At 34.1% G+C, this 21,182-nt stretch overlaps 2 protein-coding genes across 4 annotated transcripts; both read right to left on the bottom strand.

Moving 5' to 3' along the window:
- Nucleotides 1-1,474: 1,474 nt before the first annotated feature.
- On the bottom strand, nucleotides 1,475-4,421 carry LOC142623933 (uncharacterized). Its single transcript, XM_075797418.1, has 6 exons — nucleotides 4,316-4,421; nucleotides 3,803-3,893; nucleotides 3,525-3,682; nucleotides 2,132-2,190; nucleotides 1,924-2,040; nucleotides 1,475-1,844 (listed from the first exon to the last, which is right to left on the bottom strand). The coding sequence occupies exons 1-6, from the start codon at nucleotides 4,341-4,343 to the stop codon at nucleotides 1,785-1,787; spliced, it is 513 nt and encodes a 170-aa protein (XP_075653533.1). The 5' UTR covers nucleotides 4,344-4,421; the 3' UTR covers nucleotides 1,475-1,784.
- A 1,868-nt stretch (nucleotides 4,422-6,289) lies between these two features.
- On the bottom strand, nucleotides 6,290-19,689 carry LOC142624556 (sucrose nonfermenting 4-like protein). Of its 3 annotated transcripts, none has more exons than XM_075798161.1 (14): nucleotides 19,397-19,669; nucleotides 18,886-19,119; nucleotides 18,669-18,756; nucleotides 16,908-17,042; nucleotides 16,167-16,301; nucleotides 15,992-16,051; nucleotides 15,295-15,384; nucleotides 14,335-14,469; nucleotides 12,911-13,055; nucleotides 12,636-12,809; nucleotides 11,664-11,727; nucleotides 11,453-11,522; nucleotides 7,576-7,693; nucleotides 6,290-6,841 (listed from the first exon to the last, which is right to left on the bottom strand). In XM_075798161.1, exons 2-14 carry the CDS (start codon nucleotides 19,008-19,010, stop codon nucleotides 6,750-6,752), a joined length of 1,431 nt encoding a protein of 476 aa, XP_075654276.1. In that variant the 5' UTR covers nucleotides 19,011-19,119; nucleotides 19,397-19,669; the 3' UTR covers nucleotides 6,290-6,749. The 3 variants fall into 3 exon arrangements, with proteins under 3 accessions (XP_075654276.1, XP_075654274.1, XP_075654275.1); XM_075798159.1 differs by having other exon boundaries at nucleotides 19,260-19,651; XM_075798160.1 differs by having other exon boundaries at nucleotides 18,886-19,689.
- Nucleotides 19,690-21,182: the final 1,493 nt, after the last annotated feature.

Below are 21,182 nucleotides of genomic sequence, written 5' to 3' on the forward strand. Positions count from 1 at the left end.
GTCAGGCCCAACCCAAATCTCCCTTGAGAGGTTCATAATAGGGCCATGGAGTACTTTCTCATCATATCTCCGAATTTCACCCGTAGCCATGGTAGTATTAGATGGATCAGTTGGGAAAAACCTATCCCTAATTGGTACAAACTTAATGCTAATGACTCTTCATTGCGTAATACTGGTAAGGCTAGGGGAGGAGGCGTTATTAGAGACCATCTATGCAACCGGGTGGGAGGTTGTGCTCGTACTATTGAATCATCCTCCAGTTCTGTGGCTAAGCTGCGGGCTGTAGGAGATGGCCTTGCTCTTTGCAATCAGCTGCACATTGATTTTCTAATTGTTGAATTAGCCTCTATGATTATCAATATGTTAAATGATGCTAACAGCTTTTCTAGGTCCTTATCTCCTCTGGTTGATGACTGTAGGGTCCTTCTCAGCAGGATTCCTCATCACAAGGTTCAACATTGCTTCAGGGAAGCCAATAAATGTGCTGACGTTATGGTGAAAATGGGAGCTGACTTGGCTATGGATTATACTACTTGTGAGCTACCCCTTTCTTGAGTTTTGAATCAAATTAGGCTTGATACTAATTTTAGGCGCTGCAGTAGTAGTGCCATAACTGTAGTCTTTCTGTTTTATCTATTCCAGTTAACAAAAAAAAAAAGTACAAATTTGGGTGAGAAACTGAAAATAGGAACAAAAGTAATACGAAAAATACAACAGCTAGACTGAGGCTTATTAGTCTTTTCAATATCAAATAAGTCTAGTTTATGCTACTTCAAAAAATAAAATAAAAGTGTTAGTTCATACTCTCCACCCTATCTGATCTTCGGGCTGACAAAAATATTTCATCTCCCTTGACCTGCCTGCCTGGTTTTTCCTCTTTCAATGAAGTGATGAGATGATGATAGTTTTGCTCGCTCCACCTATTTTGCCCTATACCACCCTAAACACAAATATATAAATATACATGTGTGTGTATTTGTTTGTTTAATATATGTTTATTTTATTTTATTTTTTTTACACATTCTAATTCTATTACTATCCCTCAAAACACTTGCTTTTTCTCCCTAGCCATCGCACAATCATATCTTTTCCCTTTCCAATCAAACTTATTAATACCACCGCACACCTTTAGAATGATGATCATTTCACAAGTACAAAATTTTTGTGGAGAGTGGGGTGCAGGGGCAAAGATCAGGTTTAAGTCTCCAAAAGAAAGTTTCGCGCACATATACACTTAAATTAAACTAGAGTAGAATTTCTATCTTGTAAAAAAAAAAAAAAATCAACCTCACTAATGTTTAAGCGGCCTTCTTAGATATGGAAAAATACCTCCTACCCAGCCCAGCCCTATCCCACTCCGTAAAAAAGTAAATATCACTTCACCCAAATGCTACATTTGCAACTTGACAATTATTTCCTGATATAACATCCCCCCACCACCCCCAAAAAAAAAAGAAAAAAGCAAGAAAACAAATTGAAAAATGAAACAGTAAGAGTAGACTTCCATAGGATCAAGAGCAATTGGCCGGGTACAAAAAAAAAAAATCGACCGAGCAGCATCAGTGTGATAACAAGACACAAATTCAATTGTGCAACTAAAAATGGAACATGTGGTATGTGGATTATCCCAAGGTCAGTTGCACTGAAAACTTCCTAATACACACCCTCCAAAAATCAGAGGGTAAATGACTGGTTCTAGATTGCACTCAGCCAAAGAATATTTTACACAATCAAACATATCATAACTAATTTTCAGGTATATAATTTTCATAGCTTCAATCTGATCACAATTTCAATTTTTGTTTGCACTTCTTGACTACAGCATTTCCAGGATCCAAAGCAAACTGCAGCAAAACAAAATTCTTATTAATGAAGAGTCAAAACATAAAACACAAAAAGACAAAAACATCTCTACCAAACAACCTTTCGTTTTTTATTTTTCCTCTTTTCTTTCTTCTCTTTTTTGTTCTTGTTATTTTTCTTGTTCTTGTTCTTGTTCTTCTTTTGTTTCTTTTCCTCTTTCCCTTCTTCAAAAGAATCCTGCAAAATTTGCAACAATTTGGGTAGTATTAAATAGAGTTATCTCAATTACTATGCGAGGATCAATTATAGGGATGTAGAATCAAAGCACCTCAGTGTCACCAAAGGAGTCTACATGTCGAATAGTGGTTCCTGAATTTGACGTACCACCTGATATAAAAGAGAATTAGGAACTGATTTCCATTTGATGACTTCTGCCATACAATATATACAATGACATAAAAAAAACAAGCAAACTAGACCATGGACATGGACTAATAAGTAGACAGACAGAAAAACCAAATAAAATGTTCCTTCCCAGACAGAATTCTGTCAGTCTACCTTTTGGGGGGGATGATTGAAAACGTTGTTTACCAAAGAGAAGGGGAACAATAAAGATCAAAGCAAACTTCCATAGGCAGAAACACACACAGAGACAGAGACAGAGACAGATAGACAGGGACAGGGATGCATAAGCAGATTGACAAAACAACTAAAATAACTCCTAATAAATTGTTCCTTCCTGGGGTTAGGTCTACCTTTTTCGGGGATGATTGAAAACTTTGTTTACCCAGAAGAAAGGGAACAATAAAAATGAAAGCAAACTTCCAAAGGTGCGCATGTTCACGCACGCGCACACACATACACATATATATAGCCATGAATTACATTATAAAAGTACAAGAAGGGGCACAAGCCCAGTGCATGGAATGCATACAAAAATAGAACCCACAAAAAAATTAACACAAAGCCAGCACAGTACACTCTATCTAACTTTAAACACATTCAGCAAGTTTTACAAAACACGAGCATAAAATAAAATAAAAATCCATGGCTAGACACTAAAAAGAGAACTTAAAGGATCAGTCTCCACTGCAGTTAGGTTGTAAGAAAATTAATCATGTAACCATAATACAAAACACTAATTCAGACAAATGTTCTTAGTTTTGCAAAAAAGAATAAGACACAAATCATAGTTTATAAGCCCCAAGAATCAAGGCTAAATGATTCACTCTTTCGAAATCATTAACGTCTCCTCTCCCACATCCCAAAAAGGAGCCTCTCCATCAGGGGCGGAACCACTTAGAAGGGTGGGGAGCTAAACTTCTCAAATATTAGAAAATACCACTAAATTTACCTAAAATTAAAAATATATATATATTATTAGCCCTCCAAACTCTTCATATTTTATGTATGACACTATTAAATTGGTTCAGTTTTATATTTGTTATTATTTTGGCCCCCCATTCATAAAATTCTAGTTCCGCCCCTGCTCTCCATTGGCTTTAAAATGGGAAATAATCCAATTCATTTGTATGGATTTGGTATTTAACAAATCTAAGACGAATATAATACAATACAATACAATACAGTGTCACATCATTTAAAAACTACAAAAGGATATATTATGGTTTTTTTTTTTTTTTTTGGGGAATGAAACTCGTTAATTTTCCAAAACGACAGCGTATAACCAAAAAAAGGAATAGTATAGAGAAGGAAATTACAAGTAGGCAAAACGGTGCGTTTGGCATTTTGGACAGCGATTTCGACGAGATCGGGATTGATAGAGGCCAAACCGTGAGGCTCCTGTAACTTTCTTTCTAGAAACTTCGCCAATGCCGCCGCCTTGTTCGTCCTCAACGGTCCTCCTGGGTGCGCCAACCTTCAATTCAATATCAATTTCATCTATCAATACCCAAAAAAATTAAAAAAAAACCTAGAAGAAGAAGAAGAAGAAAAGGAACGAGGGCAAAAAGGTCAAATAAAAAAAAGAGACTAGTACCTGGGTTGGGAACGGTGAGCAGAAGAAGAAGAAGGTAGAGAAGGGAGAGGTGCGAATTTGCTTCCTCTAAGAGCTCTTCTTTCTTCTTCGCTTATGGCCTGTTTGGGAGTTTAGAGAGGGAGGAGAGTAGAGGGGAGTAGAGGGGAGGGGAGTAGTGGGGAGGAGAGTAGAGGAGAATGATAACCCTCTACCTTGTTTGGATGTTTTTATAATTAGTAAGGGGGAAGGGAGTAATTAGCCATTTCCCTTGTTTTTAACATTGTAATTTTATAAATATAATAAGGGTAAATTAGGTAATTTAGTTTATCAATAATTTTATGTGCTCTACTCTCCCTCTAAATCTCTCCAATTTGGGGGAATTAAAAATGAGGGGGTTGGAGGTAGTTGAAACCCCTTCAAACCCCTCCAAACCCCTCACCCTCCTTCCTTAAAAAACTCCCAAACAAGGTAATTGAATTACTCCCCTTCCCTCTACTCTGCTCCCCCTCCTTTTTTAAACATCCAAACAGGCCATTAGTGTTTCCAACTCCGATGACCCCATTCTCTCTCTCTCTCTCTCTCTCTAAAACTGTTTTCCTTTTTGGTTTTTTTTGGAGGCGACGCAAATTTGATCTTCTGAGATTATATAGGGTTTTTTTTTTTTTTCGGCTGTTGAAGGTGCCTACGTGTCAACGACGTCGTATATTGGCTTGTAGATGCGTACATTATTAAAAAATATATTTATATTACGCCCACGATATTTTCATAATAAATCAATAGGTGCTTAGAATTTCTCATTTTAAAATCTTTTTTATTTTCCCATAAGCTAATTGTTTTCCATGTAAGCTTTTTTGATTAGTGAATTAAATAGACCACTTCAATAATGTATATATTTTTTTTTCTCACGAGGTTTCTGAGCTAGATTACGCGCACTTCAACTAGTCCTTGCTCATAGTGGGAGCTTACCACTGGCTACAGGGTGTTGCATCTACTGGAACTCGAATTGGGGAACAAACCCAGTTGATCTCCAGAGCCTTACCCAATGGTGGGCCACACTTGGTGGTTTTAAGTTAAAAATTAACTGCTATAAAAAAAAATATAGAAGGACCAAATTGATTGTAGCTCCAAAAACACAAGAAACAAGAATGATATTTTTACCGTCTATTGCCATATAGTTTATTTATTTAAATTGGTTGGTGTTTGGTCTACGGAAAAGTGACATTTCTTGCTTTTTCTTTTTTGATAAGTAATATTTCTTGTATTTAATTCTATTCTCAGCATACTTTCGGAAGGTCGCCTTTTCTTCTTCTTCTTTTTCTTCTTTTTTTTTTTTTTTTTTAAGTAATTGGAAGGTCACTATTGATCTACTACAAATACACGCTATGACGTCTCACACTAAAAGCATTCCCAATGGGTATTAATTGGGTAATGCAAAATGCATTACGCTATAGCAAACAACAGATATTGTTCATCAAATGCAGCCTTACTCTTCGCTTATTTTATTCACTTTCTTTTCTTTCTCAACTTGACTGATTTGTGTTTTGTTTATCAAAAAAGTTAATTTATAATTATTTTAATGAGATAGATTGTAAAATAAAGGAAAATTTTGGCTTTAAAAAAATTAACATGGTTGCATATTTTGAAAATATAACTGATAAATTGCATTATCTTTATGTTCTTAAAATTCCTGTCAAAATTTATGTCAATTGAAAGTTATTTACTATTCAATCCAAAAACTTTTTTTTAATGCATAATTTAAGATTACAAAAACTTAAAATTTAAACATTAATTTATGACAGCTATTGACCTTTGATTTTCTAAAAGTTTTGCAAGCATGGAGAATATAACAATAAGAGGTTGTTCCTATCAAAAACAAAAAAACAATAAGAGGTTGTACAATGGAAGATTTTTCAAAATTCACCTCCAATGAAAATATAATGAATGGAGCTGTAACCAAACTTTGTCCAATAAAAAATGTGACATAAATTAAGTGATGGTGTAAAATGAATTAAGTATGTTTTGGTGATGTAAAACGCATTTTCTGATCAGTTGAATATAGCTATAGTTACTTCTATCTCTTTTTCTTTCTTTTTTTTCCTTTTTTTCTTTTTTCTTGTTGAGCTTAAATCATACCCTTCTTACAAATACTTTCAGCCAATCTCCAAATCTTCCTTTCAACCCATGTACTGAACACAAAAGCTCTGATAGGGGAAGAGATAACAAATTGATTCAAGGTCGTAAATAAAACCAGGCCTTTCTGGATTTGCTTCAATAATTTTCCCCAGCAGCAACCTTCCGCAGTAGTTTAGTAACTCGCTTTCCGTACCACAACAGCTGCGACTGAAGCAAACAACAGACTCAAATCTTATCACTCCCATAGTAGCATAAGAGGAGAAGGCCTCGGGTAGCATTTAAACTTTAAAGCATAGCAAACAGATGGGATGATTGGTGCTGCCATTAAGATAATTTCTTTCTTTTCTTTCTCATTAAAGATTAGACCACAAGAAATTGAAAAAGCAATGCATATTAATGGGTTAATGAAGCTTAACACCATAACTTTAATCATTTAGTATTCATCTTCCCCAACTCTTTTCTGCACTTGCTTCATTGCAGCATAGAAATATTACAGGTGACAGGCTCCCCATTAAAAATGCATCTAAAGGTAACGACATAATGTACTTGAGAACAATATGGACAGGGGATGATAAACAAATTTGGGAGAGAATCAAATGTTCTCAATTTACAGCCTCTTTCTTTAGCCTAAAATCCTAAAAAAGCAGGCGTTGAAGCAAGAGGCCAATCCAATTGCCAATCCAATTGTATATTTTAGCGAAACGAGATCAAGTCATCGTGTAAACTACTTGAGTCTCTATGGAACAGTTGAGCAGGTGATGATGCCCATAAACATCTGGAAATCTTAAGTGATTGCACAAGCCTCTTCTAATATATCATCAATCATTGCTTTGAATTAGCCAAATAAGAACTTGAAAATGTCACTGAGTGAAACAATGCCTTCCACTCGCTTGCTGCCAGCCTCCACAATGACAAGCCGTCTGACACCTGAAACCCAATATTAGATAACGGCAGTTAATCTGGTGTAGAAATTTCAAGAGGGATTGACTGACCTATTGACAAAACCAAGTGGTATACAAGATTGGTGTGGAGCACAAGAAAATGCCATCCACAACACATTGATAAACAATAACTCCCCATCATGTGTAATTGTCTAGAAGTATCAGGCCCCACGGACTCCACAATACAATACACTTTATGCGGAGTTCGGATTCTAAATAATGCTCAAGTGAATTAACTTTAAGTGACCATGTTTGTTAGCATGCCAAGTAATCACAAGTATAACTGTATCCATTTGTTTTGATGACAGCATCACGTAATTGCAACATTGGCAAGCAAATGGTAATAAACCACGTGAAACAAGAACAGCATATCCAACTTATCTGTTGAAATAGTGCAATTAAGAGCAAAATTGGACGAAAGAACCATAGTTTTTCAACAAGTTTTGGATGCTAATCACAACAATTCTATTAATTGTCTTGCAACTTTGCAATCATAAGGATATAAACCACCATTTCTAACCTATACTCCTCCCAAAATCCCTATGAAGCTTATGCATAAACCTCATAATCTTGTATTATGCATGTCCATATGAGAATAGTACTACACCCTTTAACCCTTTATCCAACAGCAACAGGCAGGTTCTTTCAAAAGTTTAATCCTTAGTTGAAACAAAGAGGACATGCTTTAAATAGAAAATTATTAACAAAATAAGCTTTTACCTGGATTTGCCAACCGCTCCATAACTTTATGGAGTGAATCAGAGCGCAAACACATCTGACATCTTTGACTCCTTAGCTCATAAGCAGAGTATAAATCTTGACCCAACTGCTGCAATGCCTAGAGAGAGAGAGGGTGGGAGAGAGGGTAAGCACCAAAAGGCAGAACTCAAAATATAAATGCAGCCAATGCAATTAGTTGGATTTAAGGCTTCAATTGAGTTGAAAATTAAATGAAATCATAATAGGGTCCAAAGAAAAAGGATTTTTGGCTGTACAAAGCTTAACAAAAATAGTTCTGTAAAAGGCTTTAATTGAGTTGAAATTTAAATAAAACCATAGTAGGGTCCAAAGAAAAAAGTTTTTTTTATAGGTAAAAAACTTTTATTGAAATAGCAAAACTTCCAAGAATTCAAAGAAAGATCCACATCAGCATCTCAAAGAACAGAACTCTAACAAATCTAAAAAGGAAGCACAAGGGAAATCTTGGAGAGCTCTAGCCTATTCCAGCAAAGAAGAAAAGAAAAAGGATTTTGCCTGCATAAGCTAAGAAAAATTTGATTCTGTAACCAAAGTCAAGTACCAGGGAGTACAACTTTGCTGTTGATGAAGGTGTGAAAAGGACAAGTCATTGAACCAATAATTGAAACCTCACAGTTAGATGCAAGATTTTTCTAACAAAAATTGCTGCTCATAAAAATTAGACCAGAAAAATCACTCAAATTCTAGAGCTATTGGAAATTCTAGAACTATTGGTTCACTTAATTGCGTGTACTTTCTAAAACAAGTCCTCCACTCATACTCATATGATATTGTCAATGACTGCATAGTAAAAAGAAATTGGATTCTCAAAAAAAAAAAAAAAGAGGGATTGACATTGCACCCCAACTTACCCACACCTGACCACCAAAAAAAATCATAAACGCATAAATTCATGACATCTGGGAATGTTATCATATAAATCCATTAGGTCATATGCCACTGTTGCGCACACAATTCCTATTAGCTTATCTAAAATATATTCCATTAGGCTTAGCTTAATTTACATTTTTCTTATGGGTAAGCACAATCAGCTGGTGAGACATGAACCCATGACCTTGCTCTTACAAGGGGAGGGGGAGCAATTTAAGGTAGAGCTCATTGGCAAGATTGATAGATATTATTAGACAGATGTACCATCAACTAGAGCTTTTGGGACTGATGGTGTCCATGGCTTCTGTAAGGTTCTTGATTTGAGCACTGCAGATACTCATTCTGTCATCTCAGTTTCTAGTTCGACATTTATTTCTGTCTACATTCTGCACATGCAAAGCCCACATTTGATTCAATGTTATTGGGCAAGCTGCACGTGGGGCCTGTTAGTGCTAATGCTTCCTATCAACTTAAGCTCTGGGGAGAAGTGGTAAATTATCAGTCCCACCAATTGGACCGGTTTGGGTTTAATAACTACGTCAAATATCTCCTGCAAGAACATATTCACTCCAATAAAAGGTAGAACTTGTTCATATCACCTTCATTTCAGAGTCATCCTCCTTTGGCTGCCTCATCTAACGCTCCGTTTGTTTCAATAGAAAACCTTGTGTAAAGATAATTTTCCTTGTTTTCCAATGTTTGGTAGCATAAAAAAAAGATGAGTAAAAAGAAAACTATCTTTGATCAACATAAAAAGTATGGCTTATTTTTGGAGATTGTTTTCTATTAAATTTTTTTGGAAAACAACTCTATCTCACAGCAAACTAAATAAGGGAAGTTAGGAGGTTATTTTTCAACTCATTTAAAGTTGCTACCAAACATTGGAAAATGAGATAGTTTTATAGAAAATATTTTTTAGAAAATAACTCATTTTCTAGAAAACATCATTGTTGAAATAAACAGAGCGTAAGACCAAGCTAACCCCCCACCCCCTTTTTCTAACAAAATTATAATAATAAATCATGCTATCCAAAACCTTTCCCTCACACCTCCAAGATGCCAAACTCCTCTGTCACACCCATTGTAGTCAAAGGCGAGCCAGGCGCTTGGGTGAGGCGAGGCTCCTTTGGTGAGGCGCTCGCCTTTGGAGCCTAGGCAAGCAAGGCAGCAGCCTTAGCCATGAAAAAGGCACTCAGGCGAGAGCCTCAAAAAAAATTTTAATTTTATATAAGGAGGTTGTAAAACCTATTTTTAGATTATTAATTTAAAAAGGAATGTTATAAAACCTATTGCTAGATAAATTAATTTACAAAAGTTGTAAAACTAATTGTCAGATTAATAAATCTATATAGAAGCTTGTTATCAAACCTATTGTTAGAGTAACTAATAGTCTAATAGATGTAAACCATGCTGATCCTATTTTGAAATAATTTGATAGACCTAAGGGCATGTTTGGTACACTGTAATGTTTATTACATGAAAATAGGAATAAGTATTACAAGGAATACATTAAGTTGGAATGTAATAAATATTACTATTCATTAGTTTAGTAACCATTTAGGAATAGAATACTAAATATGCATCCACAATTTAGTAGAGTATAAAAATAAGGTGTAATTAATTCATTTTTAAGTCAAATTTCCTAAAATACACTTATTTTAGGGTGTTCAAAATAGAGCTAATAATTAAAAAAAAGGAAAATTTATTTTCTTTCCTTTTGAAGATGTGGCAACTAATGGCTTTTTAATAAATTTTTAAAAAAAGTTATTACATAAGGTGAAGGAATAGATATTTAGTACTTTTGATAAGAAATAGTTATTCCTCATTTTGAAGAATAGCTATTCATAAGGAATAATTATTCATTGTAATAAAAACATAACCAAACAACCGAATAGTTATGTCATAGGAATATCTATTATATTACAGTGTCTATTACAGTCTACCAAACATGCCCTAAGTTCTTCATACAACACATTGAAAACTTTTGTTGCCTCACACCTCAGGTGATACAAGGCCTTGGCACCTTAAGGTTGCCTTTCACCTTTGACCACCTAGGTCACACCAACTGAATTCCACCTGTAAGCTATGAGCTGTATAAATATGCAGCTAAAATATCCTTGAAACTGAAAGGAATGCATCATAGATCCAACTTTCTCATATATGCATAAACCCCTCAACCTGGATCCAAATATTATTCTCAAACTAAAAATTACATCTAAAGCTCTCAACACCCACAATCACACTAAGTACATATAACATGACCAGACATCATTTTGCACAGTACACATTCAATTCTATCTAAAAAGAGCAACTGCTAAATGTGCCAATATAAGAAAACTACCTCATCTGAACATGACTGTATCACAGCAATTATTCAGTGTCATCCATTCATCTTAGCTGCACTATGACAGTTTTGAACTAACAAATTAAAACATTCACACTACGTTTACTGAACTATAACATTTTTTTTAAATAAGTAAAACTGTGGCATTTTTAAAGGACCAGCAAATAAAAACAACAACGCTAAGTTTGGAAGTTCAAGGGGAAATGAGGGAATAGTTATTTATTTCATTTATTTGAATGTTTTACAAAATATAATGAGAGGAGAGAAGTATCCCTCCCTTATTTAGTTGTATGATGGAAAAGAGAGTATAAGATATCATACAAATTAACAATAGAATGACTCCAGTGATAAGAGTTTGTTTAGACATTACTGAAATTTTAATAAATTATTATGGGCAAAAAAGAAAGTACAGAAAATTTAATAAACAAGGCATTCCCTCCCTTCAAATTTATTACATGTAAGAAAGTTGTATAATGATGACATATATACATACGTATATATATACACACAAATTTGTACTTTTGCTTTTACAAGTAATAACTCAAAAAGACAATTTTTACTTCAGGGGGAAAAATGTGTATAAGAAAGTTGATCAATTCATTATAAACAAGTTACAGTCGTTACCTGATGAACTGTCATTTCATCAAGATTAATATGTGTATAAGCTCTGTCTTTAGCCAACGCTGTTATATCACTGTCAACAACATGCACAGATAATGAACAATATCCCGCACAGTCAATGAAAAGGTAGCTAAGAATTAATTCTAAGCTTCTTAAAAAAAAAAAAGCATCCCATAATTAAAAAAATAATGAGACTTAAATGTCATGTACTAACCTCCGACAATATATATCCAGTAATGAGTCATTGTCATCAACAATTGGTATTGAACTTACTCGAGCTGCGAAAGGAAAGGATAACATGAAAGATAACACATGCAAAAGTACATTTTTGCAAAAATATGGCTAAAAGAACAAAAGCTGAAATTTATTCAATTAGTCAAGTTTACCAAATATTGGGATGAAATTCACCTTCACAAAGGATAAAGTTATTTTATGTAAAGGAAGAGGTCCTCTAGCATGCTTATCCATAGGCTCAAAGAGGTAAGGGAGACAAATATAATCTCACAAACCTATCGTATATCTATTGTCGAGATAATCAATTTGCAATAAAGAATTATAAATAAAACTCGTTTCCGCCATCAATCTCAATGAATTTTGCTAATTATTCTCCATAATATTCATAGTTCATACTTAAGGCTATCTGCCTTAATAGTGTGCTACAAATCCCAACTAGTGATAATAACACAACTGCCTCATGTGAAACCTGCCATTAGAGATGCATAGCAACAAGTGCTGTAAAAAAGTGCCCAATGGGGGAAATGCACCACACTCAATAATTTATCCATTATAAATGTTTCAAGATATGGGTGGCTGCACACTTCAATAGGACTTCAAGATCAAATTAGAAAACAAACATTCCTTGGCATGAGACCACTGCACAAAAACAATAAAAAATTCTATTCCACAATAAAGTGTAAACATTTTATTAAAAATATACATACACACAAAACTTTAATAATTTTTTTTTTTTTTGATAAATAAAACTTTAATAATTATTCATTCTAAATACAGTTTCCATCAAAACTTTAGTAACTCATAGAGGCAGTTTACATACACAATACAAACATGCAGATGAAAATCCTCAGTCCTCACATTCATAATAATGTGTAAATGGGTATGCTGTAGAAAATCTCTTCCCCCACCCCTTTTCCTTTTTCTCTGCATGTGATGCAAGCAAGAATCCTACCTTGAACTAACAAATTTAATGCTGAACGAAGGGAAGCGCTAGGTCTCAACATTGCTAATGGTTGACGATTTGATTCTCCTATTTTTGGAGCCCATGTACCCACAGGAATTGAACAAATTGGCAGTTGGAGGATAGGTAATGAGCTTGTAGAATGTCTAAAATATCGGCAAATACCTGAAATACCGTCCACAAGTTTAGTATTAAATGTGTCATTAATTAGCGAGCTAGCTTTATAAACCTTGTACTATTAATTAGCAAGTTACTATAAGGCTTACATTTTAGAATTCCAGTAAGTGAAGCAAGATGTAATAATTGTGGAAACGAGCCATCTTCTGAAGATGAATAGATAATCGGAACTGTGGCCACCTCATTTTGCAGTATCTTGAGAGCAACATCATTCAAATTGTCATTTGGACCAGCCTGCAATTAATAAATGATGAGGACAGTGGACAACAGTAAAAAATGCTGCCATTCTAAAACAGAAAGTGCCGTGAGAAATTCAGTGATATAAATCACAAGAAAACAAATTGGCAAGTTAATCAACCCTGCAGTTCAATTTACGAAGAGAACTGCATAGTTGACCTCAAAAAGCTATAACATGCACTTTTGAACTTGCCACAGCACAGCAGTTACAACTCAAGCATCACTACAATAAGTGTTGACAGAGCCGTTACACCACATGTTGTCTGTGTGTGTTTGGTATAGCTCATTTTAAAGAAATAAAATAAGCTGGCTTAATGTATAAATTAAGCCATAGATACAGCACCATAGTATTCCTGTTGTCATTGCATTTATTGTTTATTTACTAGCTCATGGCTGAGAGACCATTTTCTATCATGATAGATTATGATTAAAGCCTAGTATCAAACAATACTTAAGATTTACAATGGCACTTTTTACAACTTCAATAAAAGTCTCTATTTTCTTTCACACTCTTAAGGTTTATAGGAAGAAATTTTTATGATGGCCTCTTCAAAATTGAATTAAGGGTTTCAAATTTCTATGTTTCCTCAAGAAGGTGTCAAACACCTTAGTTTTAAGCCTTCTTGAAATTGTCAGAATTTCTAATTTATCAAAAACAATGTTTCTAAGTCAATTAATACATGAAAAGATAGAATTCAAAATGAGGAAATTTGCTTAAAGATAAGGGTAGCCCCTGTTGATGAAAAAATGAGGGAAAGCCACTTAAGATGCTTTGATCATGTTCAAAGAAAAGAGACAAATGCACCGGTAAGAACGAGTAGTTGATCCAAGTTGAGGGAACAAAAAAAGGTAGAGGCAAACCAAAAATCACTTTAGTAGAAGTAATAAAACAAAGATACGTCAATTAAGAGAGTGACAAAGAATATGACTTTAAATAGAATAGAAATTATAGAAAGGAGGAAAAGAATACACGTGGCTAGACCTGACTAATCTGATGAGGATCCATAGCCAAACCCAAAATTTTGGGACTACAGCTTTGTTGTTGTTGTACATCTTGAAAAATATGAGGCATGTGTTGTATGAAAATATATAGACACATAAACACCCCCACATACACATCATTAACATCTCTCATTTTTATAAATAAATAAAAAAGTACACATCATTAGCATCTCTTGCGCGTTATTAATCCACAGGGAACTAAAAAATGAAAATAGCAAACCCAAGTGGTCCATTTGCATGCCAGAGATAAAATCACACCAGATGCTACACTTACATGGATGAAACGCCTAGGAAATGCTCTCCCATGACAATCGTTTTGCCTGTTAAGATATGCCTTTCCCTCTTTCCAAGCGGATATAGTATGTGTTTCAAGTTCTTCCTCTGTCAGATTTGACGCATTATTCCCAAGCTAAAAATAAAACATGAGTTAGCATGCTTAACAATTGTTATTAACCATTAACCATGCAAGTACACATACATGAGTATATATTTAATTGAACTTAACAAGAAACAGACAAACAATAAAATCTTATCTAGTATGAATTGCACCAAATATTAAAAATCCAATAAATATATTGCTGGCACCAAAAAAACACAAACACACACACACACACACAAGTTATATTTGTTGAATGCTGCACTTGCTTTTATAAGTAACAAAACTTTATCAATGAAAAAAGTTGCCCGAGTACATGTCGTTTACTATGGGTAAAACACTCAAGTTATATGTCTAATGCAGCATTTTGTGCATCTGAAGATGAAAATTTCATAAATAGCATGGCACTAGACCTGTTACTCATACATATAAGTATACAGAGACAATTAAATACTCATTCCTCTAAATGTCCTGTCAAGACATCATAACTAATGCTCCAGATTTTTCCTTCAAAATATTACAGGGTAAGGAAACCCAAAGGAATAATGCCAAAAATAAAAATGATCTGAATAAGGTGAATTGGACACTCCTCTCCTACTGGTTATGTTCCAAAAGGTTCAGCAATAATATTCTCATGATTTGTCAAAAATTGATACCAGAAGAAAAATAAAACACAGTGACATCTACCAGGCTTATCTTACCTAGCCCATAATCCCTATACATGGCATATTGGTAGCTTCAAGAATAATGCATTAGTTTTATCGTGAAAGAGATCATAAAACGTAATAGCCATAAGAAGAGTTTGCACTTGGAAAACTCACCAGCAGAAAATGTTCATAATTCCCTACAAATACGTACCTCTCTTAATATTAAAATAAAATCGTATGCACTAAGAACTCCAACAAACTGCCCCTTGCGGACGTCACAAAGAGGAGCCATCGGGATTCCCTGAAATTAGTTTGAATTAGAGAGATGCATATCCTAGCCCTTTCTTAGAAAATAAGTGAATGCTGAAGAATACCAAAAACAAGAGGAAAACTACAAATGTGAAGGCAGAGACTAGGTGAATTTCATCCTACAATAGCTTTAATGAATTGACTGGAAACTCCATTATCAGCACAGTGCTAGGTTACATAAAGGATGGACATGGATGCACAAGGGCCCCAATAATAAGGAGATTACTATGGGAATTTGTTTCTCTTCTCATCATTAAAGCTTTAATCTCCCCCATCCCTCCCTCCTAAAAAAAGAATTAAAAAGACATGATCTGATTCGCTTTTCAGAATTACTTTAGCACCTCCAAAATGTTAATTAAAAGTCACTGTAGATTCATTTCAGGTATGTTCATTATTCCCTTGCGTATATCAGATTAATAGTGTACATTGACCCAATATAAGTGAGAAAATTTTTAACCCTCTTTTCCCCTTTTTGGGTTAGTGGCAAGTGAGGTGATATTGGTAATAATCCAATACATGTCTCTTAGAAGAAAATCTTTCAAAATATGCAGAATTGACTTCAACTGAATTCTAAACTTGGGGGAAAATAAAGTAGATACCTGCTCATGTAATATGTGGAATGCTTGCTTCACTGGTAAATCAACATCCAAAGCAACAACCTGTAAGCTAGATGTTTTCAAATAAGGAACAAAAATGACTAATTCACGGTGATCAACATTAGATAGAGAGTAAATTGTGAGTCTCAAATGAAGGCTAATGGTAAAGCATCCAAACCTTGCCTGACTCAGGAAGTAACTCATAAACAGTGTGATTAGTCAAAAATGCAGATATACGTTGACGGGATGCCTGTAAATCAGCTTCCAATATGCTGGGCACCACCTCAGTCAGTGTACCATCTGTAACTCGGACCTGCATTGTACATCAGAACCCCAGTCCACTTATAATTATATAATTCATAACAGAAGAACCTTTTTTATATAAGTGGAAAAGATACAGCCCATATGAAGTTAAGGGTTTGGCTTGGGTCCAGTGCTCCAATGCATTGGACCCAATACAATTCGGACATGTCCAAAATATGCCATGTGTCCACCTCGTGTCGGGTCTAGTGCACTAGAGCACTAGACAGACACAAGCTTAACCCAAAAGTTAAATGCTCAGATGCAACAGAATACCAAAAGTATACTGTGAACCTATTGTTGCATTGGATATGACGAGGTAAGACCATCCAAAAGATGCTCACTCACGAAACATGAACTGATACTTATGATTGACTTTAAAAAAAAAAAAAAAAAAGCACTTGCTCCATAGGCTCATAGGTTTCAAATGAGCAAAGCTTGGCTGGGTATTAAGAACACCAAAGTTCAAACAATTCCTCAAGTCAAGCCCACAGAGACATATGGATATCGCTAAGACATGACTTCCATCAAAATCAAAACAAAACAAAACAAAAGACAGCAAGAAGAGCCAAAGTATCATGGTAATCATGATTTCAAACATATGGTATAACTGACTCACCACACGCCGAAAGGTTTCAGTATCGACATCCATGTCATCCGTAGACAGATGTAGTGTGTTCACAATCCCATATTCACCAGACACATGATGTTCAGACTCATCATATCGCCATTGTCCATCAACATAGAACTTGTACTGCATGCAAGATAATCCACATATAAGGACATTAATGTCTGTTAAGAACCAAAATTTAAACATCTTTACCACAATGGCATAAAATGGGTATGCCTCATAGTAGAATTCTTTGTTCAAACAGAAGGAATTTCTAACGCTTAAATTTATTTTGACAGATTCAAGCACTTTAAGCCCATATATCAGTATAGTAATAATTAAAACCTTAGAATATAATTTTGGAAGAAATAAAAGAAACTTCGCTGGTGAAGAAAGAATTTATTTATATTGTGTCAGTTTTTTCAGCCACAAACGCACTCCTTTCTACGTTATAACCACGCTTGGTATGCTATAATCTTGTTTCTTCAACCTTTATAAAGAATCTGAATCACCCAGAAATCCATTCCACTTCTATATTGCCAAGATTTAAAAACAAACGACCTTGATGCAGAACTTGATAGAAGACCCAAAAGGTAATTCCAAACTACAAATGCACAAAGTTTCAATGTTCTCTTTCTAAATAAGACACACATGCGTGATTGTGTACACACACACACATAGTAAAAAATCATCAATGGGGACACAACTCTAGTGCTCATGAGTATACAAAAGGCACCCTGAAAAAGAAAAGAACTAAAAATCAAAGCCCAAAGTTTTGAACATCTATAAAATCAAAGACCCTGAAAGTCCAAAAGAAGGATGAACCAAAACTCACTCAAGCAGAATTTTGAGAAAGCCCAATCAATGTCAACGCTTAAACTCTGTGAAAGCTTTAGATCCATTTATATTGTCACAAATACTTACTTCTGTCAGGGGTGAATACCCATGGATTACTCGGCAATTGGTTCTTGTGGGTTTTACTAGCTAGAGGCAAGTCCAAAGGGCTCTTCTTTAGAAAGTTTCACTACGTTATCCAAAAAGAAAAGCATATCCTGCCTACACAGAACTCTATCTACTTGAGAACGTGTGGCCATTCACGGGTATTTGGGTAGCACCCACTTGGCTTTTCTTCAAATAACTTACCATAAAACAATTTGTTTTCATTCATTTTAATTGCCACAAAGGAGAACTGGTTCACAAACCCTAATTCAAAACTAGCAGCCTTTTTGGTTTTTTTCTTCAATAACTGTCAACCCAAATATTCTCTTCTTAGCAGACATACATTCAACCAAATTCCAAAGAACAAAACGCCTAATTACGGCCAAATATTTCATTTCTTTGACGATGACGATAACAGCATAAGAAATAAATAAATAACAATACTACAAAGTGATTAGGTACATCCTTATATAGAAGATCTTCTCGATCTGCTTCAGCTCCTGATATAGATCTCACTGTTCTTAGCCACAAGCCTATTTACTTCTTCAACCATTTCAATACCTTATCGCCTTTTGCCTCCCACTCTACACCCTAGAAGTGCTTCGGCACTAACCCAACCCTTCAAACCCATTGTCAACAAGTCAAATCACAACCCACTATAAAACAACCCCCAAGTTGCTAACACAAGCTTGACAATTGAATTCACCAACATAACCATTATATCATAAATGCAAATATCTTAACAATGTGATCCAAAATTAAATTCCACCCGCACGGCATTGCTTCAAAGTACCAAAAAAAAAAAAAAAAACTAATTACCCACAAACTGACCTGATGGAATCCAGGCAATAAGCCATAAACAGTTTGAAACACATTATCACAATTCTCAACCGGCAACATCGGCACAAGCTGAGACCACCTTCACAAAAACAAAAGCACTTCCCACTAAGCACTTTTTCAGTAAGTAAAAACTAAACTAACAGCATTCTATAACAATCAAATAAAAAGTGAAAAAAAAAAAAAACCCAAAATAAAATCAGAGACTCACTGAGTGAAAGAGCCGCAAAGAAAAACACTGTTTCCACCATGTCTCCAAACGAACCGCATTGGGATTAACACTGTGCCCGGAAGTGCGGCTTCTTCCGGCACAGAATTCATGTTCGGCGAAAACATTTACCCCTGAATTTTTCAACAATTTACGAAGAAATGCCCTCCAAGAAATCAACTTTCTTCTTCTTGCTTGCTTCTTCTTTTTTTGTTTTTAACACACAGCTCGTTTTATCTATTTACCATAACAAAACCCCAAAAAAATCAAAGCAAATTCGCTGCAATTTAGTACAATCCAGCGCAATAACCAAACCCTAAAAAAAATCAAATATCAAAAATTTTCAAAAGAATCAAAAACCCCCAATCACTGCTTACCAATTATCAACTACTACTACAACTCGTAGTTAACAAAACGCAAAGCTCGGAAATGAAATTGTACGAACAAACAAACAAAAATCCCTAACCCTAAAAAAATTAATTTTTTTTTTTTGGGGCAAAAATCACAAACTCACCGTTTAGATTTTAAAGCACCCCAAAACGACTTCGAATTTGAAAAAATTAAAATTAAGATTAAAATTCTATTTCAGGAATTGGATTCGAAGAAGCAGAGAGAGCGAAAGAGGTTAATGACAAAAAGATCGAAACCCTAAATAAGAAAATTTTTTATTTTTTGAAAAAAATAATAATAATAATAATAATAATAATAATAATAATTAAGGAAGAAGAACAAAAAAAGAAAGTGGGTGTGAAAATCGAGAGGGAGCGATACGATCGAATCTGATTTCGGACCCTAAAAGACGAAACTTTGAAAGAGATGTTTAGAGAAATATAGAAAAAAAAATTTTAATTAATAATAATAATTAAAATTTTTACCCAAAGTGAAATAAAATAAAATAAAAAGGAGGTCTACTCTATTAAACTGTCTAAAGCTAAGCTAAGAAATTCTAAAAACTTGTTTTTTTTTTTTTTTAAGTAGGGAAAAATTTACTTTTTTTTATTATTATTACAGTGAGATATGAATTATGAGTGGCATATAAAAGAGAAAAAAAAAATGTATATGTGCCTCATGAGACGTTGATGGAGTTTTTAAGGTTATATGTCTAAAGTTGCAACACGTGCGGCCTGCTAGGTGGGACCCAAGCAGAAATAAGATATTATTATTTCGTTTTTTTATATTTATATAAATAATCCAAGGAAAAATGTTAGATAATTATAAATTAATTATTAATAATTGAAAATCAATGGTTTTTTCTTTTCTAGGAGAAATCAATGGGTTCTATTGCCCAATGTTTCAATCGATTTATTTAGTACTAGTCTCATCACACGCGCCTCGCGCGTGCGATGAGACTTTTCTTTTTTAGTGGTCTTATTTTGTAGAAAAAAACTGTATTTAATTATTTTATATACATTATGATTTTTATCTTTTTTAGTGGTCTTATTTTGTAGAAAAAAGCTGAATTTAATTATTTTATATACATATATGATTTTTATTTTAAAAATATAATTTATAAATGAATAAATCAATTTAAAAATTAATAGGAGAGTGGTCCTATTTTTTAGGCAATATTTTAGTGAGAGTTGGAGTTGTATTTTTACCGGATTGTCCTTTAGTTTTGTCTCTACTTCAACATAAAACTGTAGGGGCATCTTTGAACTAAAAAATGAATTTTACCGAATTGTCCTTTAGTTTTGTCTCTATTTAAACATAAGACTATTGGGGCATTTTTGAACTAAAAAAATAGAAATCCAAACAGGGAAAGCCCCTTAAATAGTAGTATAGATATTACGGCCACTTTCTTCTTCTTATTTTTTTCTTTTTTCTTTACTCTGTCAAGTAAATGTTATAGATATAAAAACAAAAAATCATAATAATTTTCACAATAATTTTTTTATTATTAATATCGAATTTTACCAAACGGCGTCTACTTTATAATAATTTTGTTTTTATTATCAAGTTAAGATATCAATCAATTTTTGTTGCAAGTGAAGTTCAAATATCTATTTTTCACAACAATTAAACTAGCAAGTTTTTACTTCTCTTCTAATTATTATTTTTAACAACTATTTACAACTTACCATATTAACAATTATGAAATCTTTTTTATGTCTCTGAAGATTGCGAGCCTGTTTGGTTTAGTGATATTTTGGATCATATCATTCAAAGTCATAACTGAGCTATCAAAATATGTGGGATCCACATAAATTTTTTTGTTTGGCTTAGTTTTCAACCCTTGTTTCCATTACTCAATTCTCTAATTTTTGAGCGATGAGTTATGGAAACTAAAAACACAATTTAGG

Source organism: Castanea sativa, chromosome 2 (genome assembly GCF_040712315.1).
Source record: "Castanea sativa cultivar Marrone di Chiusa Pesio chromosome 2, ASM4071231v1".
NCBI lineage: Eukaryota > Viridiplantae > Streptophyta > Magnoliopsida > Fagales > Fagaceae > Castanea > Castanea sativa.

Coding starts and splice junctions, on each gene's coding strand:
- LOC142624556 (XM_075798160.1), bottom strand. CDS start 19,010: ATGTTTTCGCCGAACATGAATTCTGTGCCGGAAGAAGCCGCACTTCCG. Junction 17,043..18,668: donor TATTGCCTGGATTCCATCAG/GTCAGTTTGTGG, acceptor TCTTGCATGCAG/TACAAGTTCTATGTTGATGG. Junction 16,052..16,166: donor TACTTCCTGAGTCAGGCAAG/GTTTGGATGCTT, acceptor TCTAGCTTACAG/GTTGTTGCTTTGGATGTTGA.
- LOC142623933 (XM_075797418.1), bottom strand. CDS start 4,343: ATGGGGTCATCGGAGTTGGAAACACTAA. Junction 3,683..3,802: donor GCTCACCGTTCCCAACCCAG/GTACTAGTCTCT, acceptor ATTGAATTGAAG/GTTGGCGCACCCAGGAGGAC. Junction 2,041..2,131: donor ACTCCTTTGGTGACACTGAG/GTGCTTTGATTC, acceptor CAAATTTTGCAG/GATTCTTTTGAAGAAGGGAA.